We start from the raw sequence: 26,725 nt of genomic DNA on the forward strand, positions 1-26,725 counted from the left end.
TAAAATGTTTAGGAAATTTTGACACAGAGTAAAGGAATGACATCTATTATGGTTTCAATAATGTTTAAAAATGTGTGTTGACACAGCAACTTTTATACCATGGATTTTATGGAAATAATAATTATTATTTTGAAAAGACCCAAGATAAGTTGCAATATTTTGGTTGAGTGAAAACTAATGTATGAGGATATAAAATTAGCTCAAATATATCAAAACTTAGGAGAGGACAGTCAAGGTCCCAAAGTTATAACATTCCCCACACCCTTAGGCCTCACTAAATGTCCTTTAAAAAGAAAATCAGCAAAGGAGTATGCACCTCGTCTTTTTAAGAAATTTCTTTGCAAAAGTTGAAGGAAAGATTTCCAAGCTCTGAACACCAGGTCCTAATTACCTGTTGCTCCTGCTGCTGCTGCCTTCTGTGTTTCTTAGCTGGCAGAGGAGGAGGTGTGTCATTTAAAGGGAAGGGATTGACAGACGGAGCCATGACTTCAGGCCAAGGGGCTGATGGAGGTTGAGTGACAGGATGAGGAGAAAGGGTAGAAGGAAACATAAATCCAGGACAGACAGGTGATCTTTGCTTTATGGAGAAAAAAAAAAGTATACATGTGTCCATATAAAATGAAAGAATAATGACAAAGAAATGAAATAAATAATCTCATTGTTCTCTTTTTCTTATATTTTAATCAAGAAATCACAAATGATAGGCTGTATCTTTCCATTTAGCCTCTAGTGAAAACTCCAACCTGCAAGCAACTTAGATCAACAGACGGTATTTTCACTTATTATTATTTGCCCCTTTCCAGATGTTTTAGAAAGACATAACATTAAAAAAATCCATACTGCAAAATGTAACAGAAAATAAAATTGCCCTAGCCAATTTGGCTCAGTGGACAGAGTGTCGGCCTGTGGACCAAAGGGTCCTGGTTTGATTCTGATCAAGGGCACATACGTTGGCTGCAGGGCCCTCCCTGACCCGGGCCCTGGTCAAGGCTCATGCAGGAGGCAACCAATCAATGTGTTTCTCTCACATCAGTATTTCTCTCTCTCTAAAATCAATGGAAGAATATCCTCAGGTGAGGATTAAAAAAAAAAAAAAGAAAAAGAAAACAAAATCAAACTGGAAAGGTGATTCAAACCAACAATTTTAGAAAGACTTTTGATTTTTAAGAAAGCTAGATCAGGTTAGAGTACTCAGATATAGAGTTTATGATTTTGAACTTACTTCTAGTAGTCCACTCTGTCCCATATATTTCATGGTTTCTTGTATTACAATTGGTAGAGCAGTACCCCCAAATTGGTATGTTTTTCAAACTCAGTATCACTTTGACCCTCTGGTCAACCAGACGTGTATTTGTCACAAGTGCCCTCATTTTCAGTTAACCGGGGTTAATTTTTGACATGAGGAAAGCAGTGAATGAATGAAATGTCATGCCAACACACCTCTTTATTTTGTGGCTGGCTCACCAGTACAGCTGTGGTAGGCCCAGTGGCAACAGCATCAGCGTCAGCAGGGAACTGAGTGGAAGGGGATAGATTCGTGGAATTGCCACATGGCTCATTAATTTCATTTACACTGATATAGCCCTAAAAGGAGGAATTTAGAAATTAAACACAAAGAAAGCAAAAGCTGAGGCATGCGAGAGTATTAATGCTCTAATATAATGGAGTTAGCTTAGAGCGGCACGGCCAGATATCTGTGGTATTATCAAATGCTTCATCAGGGAGTTATCAGCAATTAAAATGGATTTACAGTGCTTAATCATGAAAAATGATATTCCAAACATTAAAATCAATTTTCCCGTTGAAATTATAAATAACCCAACATCATTGATTTTAAAATACCCGGAGGTATCACCTTTCATTCTGTTGACTGAATGAGGTTGTCATTATACAACATTTAAAATAATCACACACAAATCAGAGATATAAAATTGACAATGTAATCATTCACTCTCTATTTCAAGAGCCTTTTCCACATTATTTTTAGATTTTTCTCTCTTCTTCTGTTTCCTGATAAATTAAAGTGTGAGTGAATGTGGGCTGAGGGCTACTGGTTTTTGCTCTAAGTCATTTATAAAACAATAATTTATTTGTAATGGAATCCAACTTTTAGGCATCTCAATTAAATGAGAATAAGAAGTACACTGTCCTCTAGTGTGCTTCTCCTAGCAAGACACATGAACACACACACACACACACACACACACACACACACCCTAAGGTGGAGTTGCAACTTGAGGATATTTCAATTCAAGGCAGCTCCTCCAACGCCCACTCTACCCCTAAGACAGAGAATTTCCAGTTACTTTAAATTCAATGATTCAATTTTGGCTTCAGCATAAATACCCATAAGTCAAAGTCTATCATCTTCAAACTCCTGAATTTATATTTGAGGAAAAGGCACTTGCAAATTTTCATGGAAAGTAATTGTACAGACCAATCATGATTTTCACCACACCAATAAAGCAGTATGAAAAAAGAATAAAGAATAGAAAATAGTATCTCTTTCAAAGGTAAAATAGTGTTAAATTTAACACTTAGGTTCTTCTATTAGCCCATCAATCTTTTTAAAAAATGGCTCAAACAAAGGCAAAATAACATTATGCTGATGAAGCAAAAATTCCAGGCTAGAAAGCAAGGCTTTACCGAGAATTGTAATTATGAGAAAGTAGAGAAAGTGGGAATTGACTGTTTATAAATTGTAGGTATCAAAATGCTGCTGAATTAGTCTCTCACTTCAGATAGAGGCAATGAATACTATGTAAAGTTTTATAAGATTAAATGGAAAAAAGGCAGTAGAAAACTGGGTTGTCCAAATTTCATTTTATCTTTGATAATGAATCAGAAATGAACAGTAACAACTTTTGAGTTATTCTTTTTTTCAGTTGATAGTAGAATGTTTCATAGACCACAAAACCAAATTAATTTATTCAAAAATGTATGCAGCTTGTCAAAAGTGGGACTTGTTTAAAAGTTAGATATAAATTTACCACTCCTTAAAAACTGAGAGAGAGAGTGAGAAAGAGAAAGAGAGAGTAAAGTCAGAAAGAAAGAAAATCAAAACAACTTGTGAGTCAAGTTGATTTGGTCCATGAAAGAGAACACATAGCTACTCAAAAGAGTTGCAGACACACAAAAATAATAAATCCAAATAGCCTTTTGAAACCAGGAAGTCTGCAGAGAAAAAGAACAACTCACTCATTAGTAGAACAGGAAAGATTTTATTCTTCTACTATGAGGTAAAGAGACCTTGGAGCCTACTTAATTCCTTGGATGCTATAAGCCTTTCAGACTCACTGTGTCCAGAGTCAAACTGCTTATCTTCCCTCTTGAACCTATTCTTACCCGAGTCCTCCCTATCTTAGGAAAATGTACTCAGTATCCATCTCATTATTCAAACTGGAATAATGACATGGCTCCTGACACCTTCCTTAATTTACTTCATCCCCACATCCAGTCAACCACAAGAACTGTCACCTCTGGTTCCAAGATCCTACATGCGCATCCAGCTAATTCTCCCCATTTCTGGGCCATTGCTTGACTCTGAGCCGCCGCATCTCCAGCCTATACTATTGCAATCACCACCACTCTGGCTTCCTGGCATCTCCGGCTCCTCCTCCTAGTCCAGTAGAGCAGCCCAGAGTGATGCTTAACCAATGGATGTCAAGTGATGTCACCTCCCAGTTTAAAACCACTCAGGGGCCTCCCACCCATAGAAAATAAACCATGTTCCTTTAACATGGCTCACAAGACCTAGCCCCTGCCCACCTGGCGAACATTCTATATTTGGCTACACTGCATTCACAACCACCCTTTGTCCACTGAATCTGCCAGTTCCGGGTTCTGAATTATGGGAGAGAAACTATGAAACTGAATCATCTAATAAAGCTTTTGTGGAAATAGTTCACAAATTGCGTCTGTGGTACACATTAAGCACACCGGTTATGTGATGAACATTTACTTCACATACCCTCCCCCCCCCCCAAAAAAAATACTTTCTATGCAGGAATTCTTAATTCTGATGTCTTTTTAAAAGCAATTTATAAAGGGGTTGTTATTATGCAAATTTTTAGGTAGAAGCAAGCTTTTTCTTTAGCTTTTTGTAGAATATAAGTATAAAAAGTTTTCTTTCTTAGTCAAGGTTATACTTTTCCAAATTAGAGTTAAAACAGTCACCATTGTAGCAGTGTAGCTCTATAAAAAGATATTTAGGAAAGGAGAGTGTTAGGGTCTGGGGGAACATGGATGTTTGGGATAAAGAGTGTATATAGTTTAGTATAAATAAGATTTTTTAATTTAGATGGAAAGTAGCAGAAATGACTTTGGGAGAAAAAAGAGAGAGAGAAAAGAAAGAAATCAGATTATCTTCTCAAATATAATGGGGAATTTTTATGTTTTAGGAGACTTAGAAGTAAAATAAAACAGAGGGAAAACTGAGAAAGGAAACTGCAGGAAGGAAAGAAGAGAATTTAAGACTAGTTTTCTTCTGGAACCTAAATATTTTGAAACTCTGAGTTAACTCACAATGTCATTGTCAAGCAAAGTATGCACGCACACACACACACACACACACACATACACACAAACACATACACACAGGGCATTTGCATAAGACACAAAAATAATGAAAGGCAGGAAGGCTATCAACACATGGAGTGCTTTCCTAAGTCATTTAAGCTCATGTTTTTCCTGTTCCGCTAATCGCAGAAGACTGAGGTGCACGTCCTGATGTCTAAGGTGATATGAGTGGGCATGAAAATCACAGCTCACCTCCTTTAGAGTATTTGGGTTGACAGGAAACCCTTTCCCCCCAGAGAGGCTGGAGTATTTCTTTTCCAGATTACAAAGATTTTCCTTTTCCTGAAAGAACACAAAATCTATTAAGTTTAATCAACCTTGGATTTCCCTGATGATTAAAACTCTTTAATTTTTTTTCAGATGATTTCATATATCTTTTGTAAAGTGTTTATATTTAAGTCTTTTGCCTGCTTTTAAAAAAATTATTTATTGGGTGTTTAAGTATTATTATTGAGCCATAGGAGTTTTTAATATATTCTGGATACAAGTTCTTTGCCATTTCCTCTTTAAAAAATCTCTTTCCTTACCCAGGGCACTTGCACTCCTATAATTTCTTCTGGAAACTTCATCACGTCAAGTTTTAAGTTTAGGTCTATAATCGCCCTCAAATTAATTTATATGTATGGTGTGAGAATGGATGGTGTTGAGGTACTTTTCTTCCTTGTTTACCCAGTTGATCCAGCGCTACCTGTTGTAAATACTTTCCTTTCTCTACTAGATTTCTTGGAGCCTTTGTAAAAAATGAATTAGACAGCATATGTGCGGGTCTACTTCTGGACTCTGTTTCCACTGATCTATATATCTATTTGCATGCTAGCACCACACACACAAGTAGTCTTAAATCCTGCAGCTTTATAGTAAGCCTTGAAGTCAAATAGTATAAGTTCTCCAACTGTGCTCTTGTTCAAAGCTGTTTTGGCTATACTATACTGTTTACATTTTCATATACAGGCAATTCTCATATTTTGCAGAGTTAATGTTCCATTATGTTGCCATGAACACTGAATTAGTGAGTGCAGAACCAGTGTCCCTAAAGGAATGACAGGGTTGGATTACTGTGAGCCTCTGTATTGATCAATCAGCAAATACACATAACTTTATTTTATGTGTGTTTCTGTAAATGATGATCAACTTAATTTTAGCATCAACCTGCCAATCTCTACAAAATGTCTGTTGGGATTTTTATTGCCATTGAACTGCACCTATAGATCAACTTGGGAAAGTAATTTTAATACTTATGAACCATAGTTTTTACAATAGAATTATGTTTCATGTATTTTTAATAAGGAAATGGTATTTCTGTGAGGGTGCTTATCCATTTATAAAAATTTATCCCTAAGAAGCTTTTTCCTTTTCAGCTAAAATTTCAGAAACCGCTTACATATTACACTACATAATTTAATCTGTGCCCTTGACTGTTATGTGCAAGGGTAAAATGGTGGTGGGGAGGCTAATGGTGCTGAAGCAGAGTTCATCCCTAGAGCAGTGGAAAGGAATGGCAACTACAGCTCCATTCAGAGGCTTGTAGGTGCTGAAGAAGCAAGAGGAGAGGCGCTGCTGGGGATTGGTATGGGTACAGAGGCACTTTGAGTGAACTTATAATTCTATATAAAACACTGATTTTCCTCTCTATTCTCAAACTAAAAATACCTAAAAAGGGAACACTCCAGCTACATTTCTTGTAGGTGGGGTCATGGTACAGCCTCATATTTTAATGTATCATCCGGGGTTTGTTTTTTTCCTGCACACCATTCTGGGTCCACCTCATATGATCCCAAATGTCACCTTCCTATGTACTGGCCTGCATGCAAAGCTTAGTTGGGAGACTAGGCCCTTCCACTCAGATTTCTGGTGCCTTATTCATGAAATTAGACTATGGCCATATCAGGAAATCTGGTTGTGGAGGGATCCCTTTGCATGTAGCCACTTTAGGGGCTGGGGTGTGGACATGGTCCCTTTGAAAGTCATTCTTAAATTGCAATCCACTGCTCACTATTAAAAGGCACTTGCTTTGTAGGAAATGACTTTCCCCAAATTTCCAGGGCTGAAAAGGAAATACGTACTCTTTGCAGCATCATTATTAAATTATTCTTTTCTTTCACAAAGTGATCTTGTTCTCTCTGAGCCTGCTGGACAATGTGGTTGGCTTGCTTTTTCAATGCAGAAATTTTTTCCTAGCGGAAAAGAAGATGATCATAGAAAGATGCAAATTAGACATACAAAGGTTTGCCAGTCTGTCCTAGAAACAAGAGAAGAGGTGTTTATAGCTGGAATAACGTTCTCATTGATGGTTGGCCGATTGCTACCCAGAGGCAGTTTCCTAGACGACAAAGCTCGCGGCTTTTCCTTACCAAAGTCCAACACAGTTTGAGCGATTTGAAATCTATTTGAAGAACCCAGAAGTCAACAGGAAATCTTGTTTTAGACTACAAATGAATTTTTGGCATCATCTTGGGAGACGCCTTATGGGAAAAACAATGGAATTTCTTATTTAAACTGAGAGCATAAGATGTCACCTTCTCCATCTTCCCTTTGCTCAATTTTTTGGGTTTAGTCCAGAGTGTTGGGTGTGATTCTAAATTCTGGAACAAGAGCTGATTTCTGGGCTGGACATCTGGGTGCTAGGGGTTGGGAGGAGTCAGTAATGTGCATGGCATTCATGGGGCTATTTCTAATGGTGACAAGCTATCAGCCAGCTTTGCGAACTATTGAGCAATGGACAGAGAAAGTTTCCAAATAGATTTTGTTCATACAATTATTCTGAAGCTAGTTACTATGACTGCAAAAGGAAGTAATTGAAAACAAATATCGAAATTTCTGATTTTCTCTAACTTGGTTTTCACATAAGAGAAAAAAATAGGTATTATTTATAAATGCATCCACAGCATTAACTAACAATGACTGTAACATGTAATGTTTATCTAGTTTAAAGCACCATTTGGCTCCATAATCTGCCAAATGTGATATGTGATTAAACACTCAAAGACATTCAGATGTAAAGACAGGCAGACAGACACATGCTATAGCTGTATTATTGATTATTATTGTTACACAGTGAGGGGCATATTATGATTTTTGTCTTGAATGACAGCCGGCAGAAGTACCTTTCTAGTAACAATATTCCGTTGATATTCAGCCACCTCACGCAAGAGCTGTTGGGTCAGGTTCTCCTTTTCCTCATCCAGACGGCTCTCATGCTCTAGCTGCTGGAATTCCAGGTCCTCAAAGTGTTTGCTCTCAACATCCAACAGGTCAGCATCCTTTGGAGAAAAGCAAATGAAAACAAGACACACTAGAATGGCTACAGCCTTTTTAATGTGAAAAAAAATTTAAAAGCAAACAGTCCAAAATATCTTTTCAATTACAACATCAAACAGGGTTATAGTATGGTAATCCTTCCTTTTGGAATTAACCCCCAGTGCAGAGACTGTTATTAGAATTGAAAAGGACTTGGGAGTAGGGGATGGAGACACATTTATTTCACCATCGATTTTAGACTACTTTGTGGACAGAGAAATTCTTGCTTTAAATCTACTGGGTGGCTTTAAAATGGATCACAAAGTATACAAAGAATTCAGTGAATAACCTAAACATTATCTGCAGACCAAAGGTGTGACATAGTCTCTTGATAACATTCCCACTTTCCACAAATGGTCAAATAAAATGAGACTTTAGTTCAGTGATTAAATTCAAGATTTCAAAGTTGTTGACTGTAAAAAAAAAAAAAAGAAAGAAAAGTTGTCATACATAACAGACCAGAGGTCTCTAAGAGGGATAATATGTCCCAAATGGCACACCACACAATCCACTAAGATGTGAAGAGAAAATATTAGAGCTCCTTTATACTTAATTTTAGTTTTTCCTTCCCTTTTATAATTCCTCAACAAATGTTCTTTAATCTACATACAAGTAAGTAGCATATATACATTATTTAATATAAATATATATTTTTGAGCATGCATAAGTATATATATATGATCAACGTAACATATAGGCATGCATGCTCACATAATTTTATTGAAGAGAGGTGTAATCAAACATATTTGGAGATTGGGGTTCTTAAAAGATTGTTTATAAAACTTCTTAGTGGAAAGAAGGGACCTTAGCTCTCATCAGGCACAAAGAGAGACTCAAAGATTATACACAGTACTCAGGGTAATCTTGAGGACACTTAAGAAAGATCTGAAATCATAAAAATAAGATAATCTAGAACGGACATTCTCCAACTCATAAGATGCCTGAAGACAAGAATGAATCTGTATCTGTGCAAAAATCGACCCGTGTTGTATAAGTTATTCTCCAATTTACTTTTTAAAAAAATCCACCCTTTACTTTTGGAGAGTTTGACAGAACTATAAATGTGGTATGTATAGATTTAAAAATATATAATTTATAAATAATCTCTGGCAAAAAAGGAGAGGCAGCTGAACTATATGGATTACAGCTCTTCATAGGCAAAACAGCCAAGACTTTTTTCCAATCAAAACATCAAAAAGAGATGAAAAAATAAATATATCATAAATTAGATCTGCATTAGCATTTTACTCCATCCACCTCCTAGTTTTTATGTAAGTGATAATAAATTAAGTCTTTTAATCAAATGGAATGTATTTCTATTTTATGGAATAATTTTATTCTGAGAATGATTCACAGAAGAGATATTAGCTACCATGTAACCCCTGTGATTAAAACCAACACTATAGCAACAGAAGTGTATTCTCAAAGCTTAAGAGCAGAAAAAACAATTTGAAAATTTATCATTTAAAACTTCTTTACACTTTAATTGGCCAGACTAAAATATGGTTTTGGTTTCAAGTTATTGTCTGACATTTCAAGTTTCTCAGACATTTCATGTTTATAATTTCTAAAGAAATGAATAAACTCAGACCAAATCTAGTCTCTACTGAAGAAATTAAGAGATAACTTAAGTATTATGTCTTGAAACAAGTATTAAGACATATAGTCTTGCAGCAATACATTAGCTGATATATTTATTCATACAGCTGTACACACTCATTTTTAAAGTCTTTCCATTAAACTTGATTTGTGTCTAAATGTTATTGAGATAAAAATTTAACAAACCCTTTTTTTAGTTTGTAGATAATCTACATTCAAAGTGGATATATGGCTCACAATATATACACTATGCTAGTCAGTCCCTCAATCCACATCTGGTTAACATGCAATATGTTATTTTAACCGCACGCAGGTCAGAGAGTCACTAATTAATTTGTAGTAAATATTTAAACCACTGCATGACAATAATAGCACACTAGGAAGGAAACTGGAAAACTAAAGCTAAACTCAGCACTCAGATTCCGTGGGTGTAATCATCTGACCAAGTTATCTAAACTATCAAAATGTGTGTCTATAAACTTACACTGTGAAAGAAAAACAACTTGGGAGGGCAAAAAAAACATTTAAAAGATATTAGATAATACAAATTTAGGGGATGAAAATTGGGGGCAGAAGCAGTTTCATCGAGCACAGAACAATATAGGCAGGAAGCTCCGGTAAGTATACAATGAGTTGCATGAAAATCTGAACTCCACCTCACTACTAGAAGAACATTATAGATCTCTACCGCTGGCAAGCTTAAAGGCCAGGTGTGAAAGGCCCTGAACCAGCTCACTAAAGAAAATTCAGTGCAATTCCTTTATTTTCTTTCCAATAACTTTTGAGAATTTATATGGCAGAGTTTATATGTAGATGTTTATGTTTTCTTTGCCTTGTAGAGGAAGAAGAGAATAGATGTGATAAAGCCAGGAGATATTAAAGTAATGATTTCATGACAGCTCAAGACTAAGTCTGAAAGAAAATTTAAATGGGGCTCAGGGTTTGTTAACATTCCTGCATCTTATGTTCTATAGTCAAACACTTTAACTGCATACTTTTGAAATTTGGAAAGATAATGGTACAATGGTACATCTAGTACAACCTCTTCATTTTATATAGGAGGATACTGAGGCCCATGGAGAATGAATGACTTGTGCAAGATTAAATTATAAACTGATTGTAGAGTCACTGACAAGGTCTCCCAATTATAGATATTATGGTGCCCCGCTGGTGTGGCTCAGTGGTTGAGCATCGACCTGTGAACCAGGAGGTCATGGTTCAATTACTGGTAGGGACACATGCCCAGGTTGTAGCTTGATCCCCAGTGTGGGGCCTGCAGGAGGCAGCCAATCAATGATTCTCTCTCATCATTGATGTTTCTATTTCTCTCTCCCTCTCCCTTCCTCTCTGAAGTTAATTATATATATATATATATATATATATATATATATATATAATGAAATATATATATATACATAATGAAATATATATATATATATATATATATATATATACACACATATATATATATATATATTATGGAATAAAATTTTTTTAAAACCAGAAGCCTAATCTCAACTAGGCAGCTGAGTAAATATCCAAAGCACAAGAAACTCTCCTAGCCAGGTGTTGCCTGCATTTAACAGTGGAACCTTTCCTGGCAAATTAAAGACTCATTTAATTTCAGCTTTCTTTCCCACACTACTCATACCCCGGGGAGCAATTTGATTGGTGAGCCCATATCCACTACATACTACTTCAGGCCATGGAACAATACAGATGAAAATGGTAATCTGACTCTTAAAGCAATGCTTCAGAGGTAAGAAGTGCAGTTATAAATCCATAGGGTTGAATACACAAAATCAACCTACAATTTCAGCTTAAGTATTTGAGACAACATACAGTTTAAGAAAATGATGTTCTTCCTATTCCTTTATGATTTTATTTTGTGTAACTTGCCACCTAATGAAATTTGTTGTAATAAAATCAACTTTGTTGTATCTAATTAAAATGCCTTGGGGAAAACTTTGTGGTGAAATGGTAATCTGAAATATTTGAGGTCTGAAGGGAAATGAGTTGTGAAAACACAGGAAAGTTTCACTTCTCACAAAACAAGTGAACTTTTTACTGATTAAGCCAAGGGATGGGTGAAGAGTTACTATGGTCATTATTCCTGAAAAATAGAATTCGTAGACCTCTTGATATCAAGAGAACAAAAGCTATCACAAGCCAGTTTCTCTCCTAAAGAAAGGGGTTTGTAGTAAGTATAATACACTCTGCTTGGGGAGGAAGAAGAAGGAGTCTTGGCCTTTAATTAGTGAAATATGCTTTCTGCATAATTTCCTTTCCTCTTTTGTACTCAAAATCCTTACAACATATTTATGAGTTGTCCTATAGAAGCTAGATTAAGCAAACAGCAATTATATCAACCTAGGTTCAGTTTATTAAGAGACTCTACCAATTTTTATTTGAAGTGATGTTTATAAAGAATGCAAACAGTAACTGCAGAGGAAAGAAAGAACAAAATATGTAGCAATGTTGTTGACTCATAGTATTCCAGCTATGTAAAAACTTTAATAATAAGGGAAGTTGAAAATATTAAACAACTATAAAAATCAGTTTCTCGACCTCTTTTGTGAACTGGCATAAAAACAAACAAATGACAAACTAAAATAATTTTATAAATACGATTATTCTTTTCCTAATCATCAATACCACAAGATTTCCAGAGATTGGTGCCATTGAGGGATTAGGAGTTTTCTCTTCATACAGCAAATTTAGCTGCACCTGATAAAATGAGTGATGAGGAAGAAACACTGTTGGAACTTTCTTTGATCCAACATTGTAAGAAATAACAAATATTAAAACTGTTATGCTGCAGTTTAACTTGTCTGCATTTGACACTCTTTATTAAGTGCTTTCCACCTCTGCAATATACAGAAAAGTTTTAACTAATTTTTCATAACCTAGTGATTCTCAAGGCATCAAATATCTTTGTATTAAAGGTCATCTTAAACATTTTCAAGGGTGGGCTATCTTATTTTTCAACTTGGAAAGCTCAAGAAGGTACAGACATAATGGCATGAATGAAACTAGCCTTCTTTTCTACTCATGTGGAATCATAAATTGTTAGTCACTCAAGACTAATTACTACTATGTGATTTATTTGAAAGTCCAAGACTCTTAATGACTGCTTCCCCAGGGTCACACTTTATTTGGGCTTCTGTTTCGAGGAAACAGCCCTGTTATCTCTGAATTAAGAAGTGGCCTTTACCAGTGATTCTGAAACCACCCCTGTAGTCATGTTTGCAGAGCGTGGCCGTGTTCAGCACGGCCAGCATCACGGATCAGTGAATAACCTGATGAAGTTCAACTAGCAGGTCTGTGCTGCACTGAGTTTTTAGAAGTCATGAAATTCACATAGGAGATGTTGAGGCCATTAGTACTGCCCTGCATCTTGAGGCTGCATGTCTGATTGCTGCGATCGTGCTTGTGAGTTCAACGTCACTGGGAAGTAGAAAGAAAAACCACACACTAAGCGGTGGTGGGGAGCAAACAGGAGAATAGGATACTTCTTGGACAAGAAGATAAAATCAAGCTAAAAAATATTCAAGGGCAAATAGTATTCACAATGTAGCACAGAATGGGGTGAAGATGTCAGTTGATTAAAATGCTACAATCTAGGTGACCATTACATGTCAGGAATTGCTCTCTTTAAAAAACTACAACAGAAAACAAAACAAACAAAAAAAGCACCCCCAAAACAAAGAATGTTTTTACATTATCAGTTAGGTGATGGATTCTAACAAGGTAATTTTTAACTGATTAGCATGAAATAATATATACTGTCAGCATGCATATTTCTGTTTAAAAAAGTATCTAATGACCAGAACTTATGCAAATTTATGGTATGTGAAAAAGGAAGTCAGAGTAAGTGGAATTTAACTGAAAAAGCAAAACAAAACAAAAAAAAGGCAAAAAAACAACGGGCACATTCCTGTTTGCTACTGACCCTCTTCAGCTGCTGCTGTAACTGTTCCCGCATGGACTCAGGGCAAGTGTCCAGCTGGGTCTTCTGCTCGGAGTACAGCTCCTGGAGCCTCTCTAGTTTTTCCCTTTCAGCATCAAGCTTTACCTTCTCCTGAAGTTCAGAGATCAGAAAATAGAAGAGTAGAAATTACCTTCACACCTAGGCAGGCGTTAGTGAACATTTCCCAAGGATAACACATACAGTACAGTATACGCAAACGCTAGGTACCCTATGGACGTAGAAACATAGGTTAGTGACTAGGGAAAGGGGGTATCAGTGGAAGCAGAAACAAGGGACCCGTTTCTGTATTCTCAAAACACAATCTACATCCTGGAGTACTGGCAATGACCCCCATCCTTCCTTCCTTCCTTCCTTCCTTCCTTCATGCCACCACGTTACAAAAGCCGGGGAAGCAACGGTAATGTTGGTCAATGGTCAACAAAGAACAAAAGCAATGCCAACTGAATTCCTAAGACAGCCTTGCAGAATCACTTGGCAGAGAGCCAGACAATGAAAAGCAGGCATTTACCTCAAGTGCTGTGGGAGTCCAATTTGCTCAAGACATTTCTTAGGCAAGCTTTGAAAATCACTGAAATTTTATTCCCATGTCGGAGGCACATTGGGTAATACCCAGCATCCGAAACAGTTCTAGCTAACTGGTCAACCTCAGTGCTTAAGCAATTAGAGGATCTGATTCCAAGGAGAACATCTAATTCAGAGGCTGAGAGAGTTAGTAAAAAAAAAAAGACTTGACCAAGCAGTGAGAGGAAGGTATATAAGAGACCCTGAATGTGTGACATTTACTGTGGAGATAAGAACGTCCCCTACAGGGACTGACTGAAAAAATAAGTGAAACATGGACTGTGAAAAAAGAGGAGAGGAGAGCACCCAGGAGTCAGAGAATAGAAGAGAAAGGAGAAGATAGCACTAAATCCCTCCGAAGTCACACACTCCAAAGTGACCCGGACATTTTCCAGAGTATAATAGGCGAATCTGTAATACAATGATTATCAGGCCTTCCAATGCCACTTGGTAAACAAACAAAACTTCAACCTGTTTAGCGCCGATCTTCCCAACTTGTGTTCCCTTTATGATACTCTGAACCCTTGACGTAAACTTCAGACCTGATTCTCTCCTTGCGGAACCCTCTCGGACTACACAAAAGCACTTTATGAAGCATGACCGCAGTTTCACCCTCAGTAAGCAAAATACCATGTCCTTCCTTCCTTCCCTTCATTCATTCCATGTGAATTGGTAGAAATAAAACTGGTTCCTAAGTATATTACAGAAGTATTTTTTTAAAAGATGAAGCTCTGAAGTAGTCCTATGGAATTATACTTACTATAACTTCTTCATCCAAAAGGCCATGATTTCCTGTGTAAACATATATTTAGATTCTTTATAAAAGATGTTATGGGGTTTTTTTGTTGTTGTTTTTAAGTCTAAAACTGTATGACATCAATACCTATGCCAGTTCACTTGAGTCTCTATTTTTGGCTTAAATTTTAAAGTGTCAAGAGCATTTTAGGAATGTATGTTTTGATTTAGAAATGCATTCTTTTCTCATAATGATTAAATCCAGAAATCATAAAACTAAAATCCTAATTCATATATCAACCTAAAAATGATTCTGCAACTTATATCTCAGCAGATTGTAAGGACAGTGTTCTTGCCTTTAATGGCAAGTTTGCTCATTGGGCACATACATTGAGCAGGAACTGGAGAAAGCAATGACACTGTTCACAGAAAAAAAAAAAAAGAAAGGATTCTCAAGTGCTGATTCATAGTAAAACTGAAAATACTGGCAGGATCAGTTGGATTTAGTGTTTACTTTTAGAATCAATCATTTTCCCCTTAATAAAACAGCAATACAAAGTACCCACTGTCTTTTGGCCAATAAAATGTATTTCCTCTCTGTGTGGATCAAAGATGGCCCTCTTTAGAAAGCAAACAATGTTATCCAAAAACAATTCCACTTCTAGATATTACATCACCAAATTTTGCAGTAACTCTAGTTCCAAACAGAAAGTTAAGCAAATAAGAAAATCACTTATTCCAATTAAATACCATAAGTTCAAAGCCCCCAAATTTAAAGTTATATTTGATAAAAAAAAAAAACACTGATACAATATTTGATAATATGAAAAGGTGCTGGCCTAAAACACAGGTCTCAATCCAAAGAAAGAAACAATTGCTCTGACATCCTCATTTTAAAAAATTGTTCATAATAGATCACAAATGAACAGCTAATAAAAAAATACCTTCTGTTTACATAGTGCCTTCCTCCTGAGGTGCTCAAAACGTTTCGCAACTCCATACAAGGGGGCGGTTAGAAGAATTATGCAAGCAGGCACCATCAGAGCCTTCGGCAGCTTCTCTGCGATTTACCAGTAAGGCTGTGACCACTACCTAGGTCTCAGAGCAAAAGCTCAGTGGGGCCAAGGATAGGGCAAAGGAAGTAAAGGGGAAGGATGAAAGAAGGACTAGTGGCAGGTGTGCCTGGCCATAAATCACAGAGGACCACAGAAGTGACAACAGTCCTGCCAGAGCCAGAAGTAGAACCAACTGTGAGTCAGAAAGAAATTAATATTCCTCTCTCCTATTTACTGCCCAGGAAGTTTTCAGAGGAAAATTAGCTCCAAACAGTAGTTAATTAGAGCTGAAAGTATCACCTAATACAGCGAAGGTAAAATAGATGGACAAATTAGACGGAGTTCTAATTGCTTTTTACAATTATTGCGCTCTAATTGCTTTTTACAATTATTGCGTTATAATTGCTTTTTACAGGGATTCTTGCTTTTTACATGTAAAATATAAAAACAGGGTGTTATTCTCTGCCTCCAAATTTAAAACTCACCTATACCAATGACCATAGCACAGTGATATTTCCCAAACATAAAATTGGGAAAGAGTATAACTTTTTTAAAGATTCATAAAATTGATTTTCAGGAAATACATGAATTAAGATAAATTTTTAATATTTTAACAAATTTAACTTTGTTGACAAAATAAATTTCAAGGAATTGGGACACACCAGGAAAACCCAGGTGTACGGGGGCCATTTACAAAAACAAGAACAGACCAAGATTCCCTAGAGGCACGGCTGCTTCCATCAGCACTGTTCTTGCATTGACTTGTCCTCGTCACCAATTCATTGCCAGATGGTGCCTGTTTTGTGTATTTAAGACTGATGTTCCTGAGGTGTATATTCAGCCAAAAGTAAATTATTCGCAGGCAAATAAAAGTAGAATTCAGTACATAAACCAGGCTTATAGTTGTTTCCATAGCGAGTTGTTCATTCACTCACTCAATAAATACTTATAAGGGGCTAGAGGTAGAGAAGAGAGGGAACTTGATCACTTCTCATGAAGTGCAGGCTATTCAGCTCTGTGGTTCTTAGCCCAGACTGTGTATTAGAATACCTTCTGTGAGCTTTTCAATATGTTATTTCCAGGCCTCCACTCAGTCAGAAAGGCTAAGTAATGAGCCTCTAAAAAATTTCATCAGCCCAGCAGGAGTGGCTCAATTGGTTGAGTACCGTCCTGTGTGCTGAAAGGTTGCCGGTTCAATTCCCAGCCAGGGCATCTACCTAAACTGTGGATTCGACCCCTGGTGAGGCACGTAAGGAAGGCAACAGATCAATGTTCCTCTCTCACATCGATGTTTCTCTCTCCCGTCCTCTCTCTAAGCTTGTCTTCGGGTGAGAATAAAAACAAACAAAACAACAACAAAAATCTCTCCAACTTTTCTAATATGCAGCCAGGATGACAATCACTGATTTAGCTACCCAGGATGATGTGAAAGGCAAAAGCAATTAACTATATTTTGATTTTCCTAATAAAGACACCAGATTCTACCACAGGGTACACCAGAAATTGTTCTTAAATATTTGGTCTTAGCACCTTTGCTTCAAAATATAAAAGGCTTCTCCTACAAGTAACATCCCAGTTGTTTTTGTCCCAAATTTTTACATTCATATTAAATGCCTCAAGTAAACTAAACAAAAAATTGGACTGTGAGAGATTTCAATATCCAATATGCAATCAGAGAGAAATGATGCATTTCAAATTCAGATGCAAAATGGTTTTCTTCTAATAGACAAATGGTCAGGAGTGGTTATAAAGTTACCCTAAATAATTGGAATTTGCACAAAAGAATTGCCAATAATCTTGAATGAACGTAATAGTCCAAGGATTGTCATAGGACCACTTATGTTGCTAGATCTGTGGTTAGAAGACAGTAACATAAGTTTTCTCTCTTTTAAGTTGTATTCTTGAACTGAGAGTTAACCTGTTGGTTGTACCTGAATTCCAATACCACACAGAAATTCTTGAATACCAATGAAAAAAATCATTTTAGCATATCTGAGTGTGCAATACTTGTTAAGCAGATGGGTCAAGATTGTTCTGAAAAGATTCTTACTTTTTTAAAAATATTTTTTATTGATTTTTTACAGAGAGAAAGGGAGAGGGATAGAGAGTTAGAAACATCGATGAGAGAGAAACATCGATCAGCTGCCTCCTGCACACTCCCTACTGAGTATATGCCTGGAACCAAGGTACATGCCTTTGACAGGAATCGAACCCAGGACCCTTGAGTCCGCAGGCCGACGCTCTATCCACTGAGCCAAACCGGTTAGGGCAGATTCTTACTTTTTTAGCTTGTATGGCTGCTAGTTAAAACAGAGGACACTCAGTTAAATTTTAACTTCAGGTAAACAATAAATTACCTTTTAATGTAAGTATGTCCCAAATAATGCATGAGACATAATTATGCCAAAAATGTCTTTTATTTTTCAAACTGTCATGCTATGGACTCATAGGGAATGGGCTCCCACAGCTCAGGCTCCTTTTCATTGGTTCTCACACAGTGTGCCTGTCTGGGTGGAACAGGCTGGCGCTTCAGCTGAACCCAGGTTTCTTTCTCTGTGGCTCCCTTCCTCTTCTGATCACTTTCCTTCCCACGTTTCAGGGAGCTATCTCAGTTCTTAGAGTGTTTAATACGCTCAGTACATACATTCATTCTGTTGGCCAGATCTTACCCTTAACTTGTTTGTTCACAACAATGTCCACCACATGTTGGATGACACACAGACTCTTCCAGTTTTGCTAGGGGAACATTTGTGAACACTGTACTTCCCTTGATGCCTACATCATCTTTTTTGTAGATTTGCATGTATGTGGCCAAAAGAACGATTCCACGTTTTCTAAAAGGCCCAGAAAACACATAGCGGGTGCCTCTCTTCTTTCCTTTTGTGTTAGCCATTTTGGCGAATTACTGAAAGATGGTTATTCCGGCCCAAAGGAAAAAGTTATTTTCTGTGTATTGAAAATGCAAATGTAACTGAGCATATATATATTTGGAAGGGGCCAAATCCAACAACCTCATTAGTTTGATAAGGTTTTCTTGAAAACTAAGATCCATCTTTGTAACTTCCAAACTGTTTAGCACAGAATCCAGCACACACTAGGTAATAGGAACATGAAACATTGGGTCAGATTTTGAATGGGTACAATGATGGGTTAAAATTCATAGTCCCTAAGCCATCATTTTTAAGAGTGGTCCATCCAAAATCCTCTCTGTACACCCTAGAATCCCTTTCCTTAACATTTTATAAACACTGTGGGGTTGTCTACCAGGCAGGCATCCTCCTTGGTTCATGGATTAGGCAACTGTTTTAAGCCCAAAACCACTTATCTGAAATTCTTAAGGCCACAAGTGTTCCAGATTTCAGAATATTCTTAATTTTAGAGGGGTTACACAGTTCATATAGCATATATTATATGGCATTTCCAGTGAGGTTGGGAAGATACCTTTACCTAAACATATTACCATTACTACAGCTACTTAAGAATATTCACATCAAGTGAATATTAGTCAAAGTCAGGTTTTGCGACCAACTAAATTTTGGTGCCAACCTTAATAAGGACTATTTTTCCCCCATGAAACTTTTCAGATTTTTGAATTGCAGAGGAATTTTATAAACCTATGTCAACGAATGGAGATGATCGAGAACCCATTCTCTGTCTGCCTCTGAGGCATTTTCCTATATTTCATTTTAGGATTTTTTCCTTTGGCTTTGACATTTTAATTACAAAATTAATGGATATTTAGTATAAAAAACTTGGAAAACTAAAACACTAGGAATTTATGTAATCAAACAACCACCAGAAAAGAATACCCTAATCTGGAATCCTGTTGATTTAATCCGCAAATCCTTGATATATTTCCACATCCTCTAACCAGGGAGCTAACTTTGAAATGTAAGAAAAAAGCACGGGAAGCGCTGGGTCCCTCTGAACATGGACTGCGATTTGGCCAATGCTCTGCACTCAAGAGGCATTAACACTTCGCTAAGGAATTCGGGGCCTGGCTCATGGTCTTCCCCTGGCTCTGCAGGAAGGATGGGGAGGAAGTAACAGGTACTTTGGCAAGATAATAATGGGCAATAAAACTTAACCATTTGAAATACAGTGATATATGCTTATTGTAGAAAAATCAGTCCATTAATTTAAGATTTCACTCAGGAGCATGTTGTATGGCATAGAGTAATTTAAGTTTCAGTTCACAACTTTAAGATTATTTGGCTACAAAATGTGCAGGTCTGGATGGCTATAGAATATCATAATCTACCTGAGTGAGGGTCATTAAGAAAACACAGAAGAAAAATCTTCTTAAACAAATATATATGCGCATACCTTCTCAGCAGCTGCCCAAATGAGACTTTGCCTTGGCTGAAGGCAGTGGAAAGAAGGGAAGCCGGCTCCGCACAAGGCTTTTGCCCAAACTGAGCTCCCACAGTCTGGTGGCCTCCCAACTCTCAGTCACCAAGCCCAGCAAAGTAAAGGAGTTTACTAGAGCAGAGATGAACAATCCTCTCTCCTTTCACCCATCCCCCCAAAACATGATGGCCTCTTTGCTTACTGCTTCGTCAACTAAACATCCCCTCTGAGTTGATGTGTGAGTCGGATACTTACATCTGCTCAGGGTTTTTCTGACTCATAGAGATTCCATCTGTGATGGGACCGCTGTCTGAGAACAAGGCAGGCAGGTGGCATTAGCTCGGAGTGACATGGAAACAAGCTTACTGATGCTCTTGACAGTGGTACCCAGAAGGGCAGTGAAAGGTTGGCCCAGAGAGCCGCTGAGCAGGTGTTCAATACGTATATAACTGAATACATCGTCTACATTTTATGTTACATTTATGTTTATATTTTATATGGTAACATTTAATAAATAATAATCATCTATATTAATTTATACTAAATATATCAAATTACATGACAGTTCCCAAATCAGTTAAAAGAAATAATACTAAAGACTGGTCTTGAGAGCCAAGGAGACGGGGTCAATAATTTCACAGCGGGATTTGAACTCTGAGGTGTTGCTAAACCTTCTTCCTACAGCCAGGCCTACAGGATGTGCTATCAACATCTGAATCGGAGCTTGCCCAACAGGGATATGTTTTCAGGTTTTGGTTTACTCATTCCACAGTTTATATCTGATAGCAGCAACAGGTGTATGGAAAAGGAAATGAGAATTCAAAAGAGCAAAGGCCACTTCCTCCTTCTGTCTTACGCTCCGGTTCGACTGGCAGTGTGATTACAAGCCCATTGGCATGTGCAGTTGGGCCGCCTGTCCCAGCTGTCCTGACACTTGGCTGCTTTGCTCTTGGGCAGGTGTTTGGCTCAGTGCTTCTGGAAAGGCCCAACCTAGATTCGTCCTTAGCAGGAGATCCATGAACAATTCTCAAAGAATACTGGGTGGTATGCTGGCACTCACTACAAGCTCAGTGAACAGTCTAAAACACTGCCTTCCTCTATTTCACAGGCCAGAGAGGAAAATAAATATCCAACAAGCCCAGAACGAATGTAAATGATCATGTGTGATTCATAAAAGGACTATAACAACAACAGGGAGAATATAATCTGCACTGGAGAGGTCTTTAAGGGCTTTTTGGAAATACTAACACTGAACCTAAGCCCTGAAAGATGTAAACAACAGACATGGAATATGAGGAAGGGAATCCAGGCAGGGCAAACTGATCCACAAGGGACCTTTTGTGGGGGTGGGTAGGGGAATAGATCTTTAAACAAATAGAAAGAAGACCACCGTGAGAGTGGTGTGAAGAAGGGGAGGGTGGTGACAGAAAGGCACATGACAAGTAAGGAATTCAGATTTATATGAAATCCAGCGGAACACAAACCTGAGCGATATGAGCTAATTTATATATATTTTTAAGAGTCACTCTGGATGCTGTGAAAAGAATGGGCTGAAGGAAAGAAAATGGGAATGGGACCAAGGAAGATATTTTGAAGACTCAGAAGAAAATACTGTTAGTTGAGATGCAGAGAAGCTGAAGTAATTGAGAGATGTGTTCATAATCAACGATGTGGGAGTGATGGAGAAGAAGTGTCAGATCTACTCCCAGGTTTCTGTATAAACATCGGGGTGGACAGAGATGCCACTTCCTGGGCTGGGAAAACCGGAGGAAGAATAGGATTGGAAAGGGAGAGGATGTGGAAGGCAAGGGGAAAGATAAGATCAAGAGTTCAGTTAGAGGGTGTCCCAGTTGACAATATCTGAGTGTAGCTGTCAGGTGGGCCACAGGATATGAGTCAGAAGTTCAGAAAAGGATGGTAGACTAAAGACAAACATGAGACAGTAACGAGCATATACAGGTTTTTGGAAGCCATGGCTATAAAATAATGTGAGGATACAAAAAAAAGGGTTCAGATCAGAGACAAATACTCTTAACACCTGGTTAGATAGAGACAGAGGAGCAAGCAAAGGAAACTGAGATGGAAAAGTCAGGAAGATGAGTAAGAGATAAAAATGAAAACCAGAGGAACATGGTATGGGAAGCAAAGGGGTGGGAGAGAAGGGAAGTGCCAAGAAAAAGTTGTCCCCTGTCTTGAATGCTCCTCAGGCGTCTAACCACAAGAGGACTGAAAAGCACCCCGTGAGCTGGGCAGCACCTACGTCTTCAGTAGTTTTAACAGGAGCAAATCTGATGGAGTAGTGGGAGCCTCAGCCAACTGGAATGAGGAATGGTTAAGCGGGAAGAGGACACACAGAGTGCTAGAACAACGAAAAAAGTTTGCCTATGATAAAGAGAAGTGAAATGAGGTATTAGCTAGTAGAATGTTTAGTTTTAAGTAATAAATTTTTAAAATTCTGAAGTTGGCATGTTGACAGTAAAGACCCAGTAAAGAGAAAGATGTTGAGGTGAATGGCATGAGGCCCATAGCATATACAAAGGCTCTGGTCTTTGAAGGGAAGAAAGAATCTTCCATAACTGGGAAGAGATGGGATGCTTCTCATTTCTCAGTGCAGTGGATAATTAGATCATCTCAAAGCCAGAGGGAGGAAAGGGGACCAAAGGTTTGAACAAAGCAAAGGTACAAAATCGCCATACTATAAAATGGTGGAATAAGTTTGTTTGAGAAACACAGTAATGCCACCAAGCAAGACAGGGGCTCCATTTGAGTTTGGTTGTCAAGAATATGTAGTAGTATCATCTAGCCCAGTCGGTTTTCACTTCCCTCAACCTCCTCTGGAACCCCTCACCCAAAGCTAGTTTCTGCCATTTTTCACACCATGTGATGACAGATAATAATCCCACCTTCTAAGACCAACTAATCCCTTAACAGCTGCATGAGCTGATCCTATACTTCAGGCTCCCACTTGTATGCATAGCCTCTATAAGCCACCAAAACAATAATAGGAAGGATGGAGGGCACCCCCTTGCTTGCTTCTGCTCATGTTCCTGGAGTTCCACATTACCTTAGGTTTGCAGAACATAACACAACTTTCAGTGGAAGTGAGATTCAGCACTGACTCAGCTTACTTCACTTTTGTGTAGAATCTGATGCTAATGACAAAGACAAATAGAACTTGTAGGCCATGCCATGCATAGGCTATACAAAGATAAGTAACTACAGGGATGGGAAGGCAGAAAGGTTCACTAGGAACTTGATACCGATTCCTATGCCCCGTAAGTTTTCCGAAATGACATAAATGATAAAATACTAGGAAGTCCCAAAACACAGACATCTGATGCCTCCAACGAAAGTTTCTTGCTATCTCAGTGCAGGATCTTTGAAAAGCATTATCTTCTCATACTGCACAACTAGACAATCAACCCTCTGACTTGGTTTTGAGCTTTGAAAGAAAAATATACCTATTACCCAAATGGGTTCTTTATTATTTCAAAGTCTGGGGCTAGACGAAACACACATAAAATTTAATACGAAAAAGCTGTGCAGTTTAATCTTGACAAGCAGGAAACCAAGATATTGATGTGTAGCTTTTAATCTGACTTCAATTTCTGACAATATCTTTTTGAGCTTATTTTCTGGCACCAAGATCAAATGCCCTTATTTATAGGTCTTGAACAAAGAAGAACCTATAAAAAGGAAGCCACATTCAGCAGAAAATCCTTTCCACATATTACCAGTAGAACTTACTCAAACTGAACATTTTTTCTTTTTCTCAACTTAGTGGAGAACATGGAGAGCAAGAAAGAATATGTTAAAGCTCGTTCTGCTTTTTCTTTCTCAAACTAGAATTTTAATTTTCAGTTTAGGCTTAGGTCAGCTGTCACTAACTCAGAATGTGAGAGGAGAGTAAATAAACTATTTCCCAGAGAAAAATAAACAAATAAACAGACAAACAGAAAACACAACTACCACCTGGGATTCTAAAAACTACAACTTTTCATACTTTCCCTAGTAAATGTAAGCAAACTTTTAGGTCGTGGCCTCAAAAGTATAAGCTAAGACCTTTTCCAGGATAAGTGTCAACTGTGTTTCACAGACAGGATTCCCTGGGTAGTGTGTGAGGATCTTCTGAAAACTGCAATGTGTCTTTCAAGGAGCAGTGCACTTGCATTGAAGAGCATGGCAAGGCAAGACAGGGGAGATGAATGGCTCCCATTCATCTTTTTAATAAACAGAAAAATGAAAAGAAATGAGGCAATCATATTTGAATATGCTTAAGCCATTTCTATAGGGCACCAGTGGTAAAGAAGGTCAGTATACTAAAATAATTCTCTAAAAAACACAGTAGAATCAGAAGAGGAGAAAGACTGATGGAAAACCATGGTAACTCATACAACATTTAGATTCAAACAAATGGGACCACCATTTTTTCCCATGAAAATTGCATTCAAATTAGCATTTTCTTTTACCTTGGTCTTTTCACCAACAATGTTCTTTTCCAGTTCTGCTATCTTCCGGTTTATGTGATCCAGAATCTCCTTCTCTTTCATCAGTTCAGCTGTTTCAGACTTCTGCTCCCCTTCCAAAAGAGCACATTCCATATCCAACTGCGGACACAAAACAAAGCCCAGAGGTGTTTCACCTTTAGGGGAACGCTCAGCTGCCCACTTTAGGGGTTCATCTTTAACAGCTTCAAATTCCAAGAAGTAACTACTGTATCAGCCAGAATGTGGGGCCTAGAGATTATTTCAGAGGGCCCATGAGAGGCTTAGGAGTCCTATAGAAATATATTCTATCTTCCTAGAATATAAGAAAACTAGTTATTTAATTTTCCTATGATGACCCTTTTTCTGCTTATTTCTCTGGATATTTTGCCTATCTGCTTAGTTTCTGGCTCCACCATGAACCATCTAGGGAGCAACCATGCCTTTCTTTGTTTGTCCCTAGAGCATGGGAAGCAAAAATTGCACTCAGCCAGCATGCCTGCACTGCATTCCTTAGGAATGCCAGCAGGAGGGGCTTCCAGGGTCTGTGCGCAAGCTGACAGGTGAGCAGTCCCCTTCCACTATGGGGCTGTCTGCATCATCTGTGAGTGCAAACATGCAGATCCTGCCTTGGCAGAACTATTTGCTCTTTCTCACTCCATGGAGGTAATATAAAAATGTTCCATCTCTTCCGTTATAGTTATAATTCTATAACCAGAATTACAGTCTGTCTGTGTCTTTCTCCCCCTTGGTTTGCAAACCTCTAGGAAGCTAAGTCCATGTTCAATTCATATGTAAATCCCTGCTAGAGTATCAACATGGTATCCATCTCACAGTAAGCATGCACCAAAAATATTTATTGGGTTTGAACTTGAACACCTAAATTCATGGTACCTTGAGTCACAGTCTTGTAGCAAGTTAAAAAGCATATACAGTAAGTCCTCACTTAACATCATGGAAAGGTTCTTGTAGTTGTGGTGAAACAATGTATAATGAAACCGAATTTTACTATAGGCCAGTTGATATAAACAAGAGTTAAGTTCCTACAATATCTCATTAACGTTAGAATGTAACAAAGTTGAACAAAATAAGTTATTGGAGAGCCTGCTGTACTAATTAAGATAAATTCAGTTATACATAAAGTAAATGAAAAATGGCTGAATATGTTTACCTCTGTTTATTAGGAAAAGAGAAATGTAAAACAAAAAGGCATTTTTATCCTGCATATATACCCACTGAACAAATGTTTGCTCATGTTGACTTCTCTGTATTCCAATGCCTGTGTCCTAATGGGCAACAATATTTTAAAGCTAAAAACAAAAGAAAGAAAAGCAGGGAGAGAGTAAAAAATTAACTCATGGCTTATACCTCTCTGGAAGATTCATCCATCTGGTCATTTATATCTTTGATTTTTTGTTCAAGTTCCTCAAGGTTGTTCAGAATTGTTATCCGGGTCTCCTCCATTGCAGCCAGCTCCTGAATCCTTTGTTCCTCACTTATGCCCTCTGGAGTCTGCAATCAATCGACACAGAAAAGAGATGTTCACACTTGAATTCCAGAATTTCCCAGTTCATGAACCAGCCCCAGGTCTAGTGTTTCTGCCTCTAGTCCTATCTGGATTCTAACAGCAGCCTTTTGATAGTTTAGTAGGAACTCTGCATTTCCCCACAGAATCTCAGCAGTTGGGCTCTTAGACTAGCTCACAGAATTTATAAATTCATATATTTTTAAAATGAAATAGCTAAGGTTATACAGATGAGGAAACTGTGGTCCACAGAGATTGTAGTTACTTCTTTACAAGGCAGAGACCTAGAACCTAGGCAAGACTTTGACCTCTTCCTCAGGGATCTCTTGGGCATGCTGCTGCCTTTCATTACAAACTCCTTATCTCTCCCATCTCCAAGTGAAAACATCTACAACTGTCTCTGGAATCTCTACCATACTATTGGGTCCTACTGCTGGGGTCATCTGCAAGTGAGCTTTCATGCTTATTTCTTTCTTTCCAACACAAGGTGGAAAAAAGCAAGGGCACATCCCATGTGGCCCAATCTCACTAAATGTCCCACAAAGTTAAT

General features: G+C 37.8%; 1 protein-coding gene and 1 pseudogene across 9 annotated transcripts in view; both read right to left on the reverse strand.

Annotated features, from left to right (window-relative positions):
- PHLDB2 (pleckstrin homology like domain family B member 2) overlaps positions 1-26,725 on the reverse strand; it is a 242,294-nt gene that overhangs the window by 32,555 nt on the left and 183,014 nt on the right. For 6 of the 9 annotated variants that reach the window (XM_059687871.1, XM_059687876.1, XM_059687877.1 and 3 more), the window contains 8 exons: positions 26,019-26,162; positions 24,636-24,773; positions 13,427-13,555; positions 7,683-7,838; positions 6,642-6,752; positions 4,771-4,860; positions 1,441-1,584; positions 392-577 (listed from right to left, as the gene is read on the reverse strand). In XM_059687871.1, the coding sequence (XP_059543854.1) occupies positions 392-577; positions 1,441-1,584; positions 4,771-4,860; positions 6,642-6,752; positions 7,683-7,838; positions 13,427-13,555; positions 24,636-24,773; positions 26,019-26,162 (1,098 nt within the window). The remainder of the gene's footprint in view (positions 1-391; positions 578-1,440; positions 1,585-4,770; positions 4,861-6,641; positions 6,753-7,682; positions 7,839-13,426; positions 13,556-24,635; positions 24,774-26,018; positions 26,163-26,725) is intronic. The other 3 variants (XM_059687878.1, XM_059687879.1, XM_059687880.1) reach the window with 3 other exon arrangements.
- LOC132229276 (large ribosomal subunit protein eL21-like) lies at positions 18,098-20,596 on the reverse strand (annotated as a pseudogene).

Source organism: Myotis daubentonii, chromosome 3 (assembly GCF_963259705.1).
Source record: "Myotis daubentonii chromosome 3, mMyoDau2.1, whole genome shotgun sequence".
NCBI classification, from domain to species: domain Eukaryota; kingdom Metazoa; phylum Chordata; class Mammalia; order Chiroptera; family Vespertilionidae; genus Myotis; species Myotis daubentonii.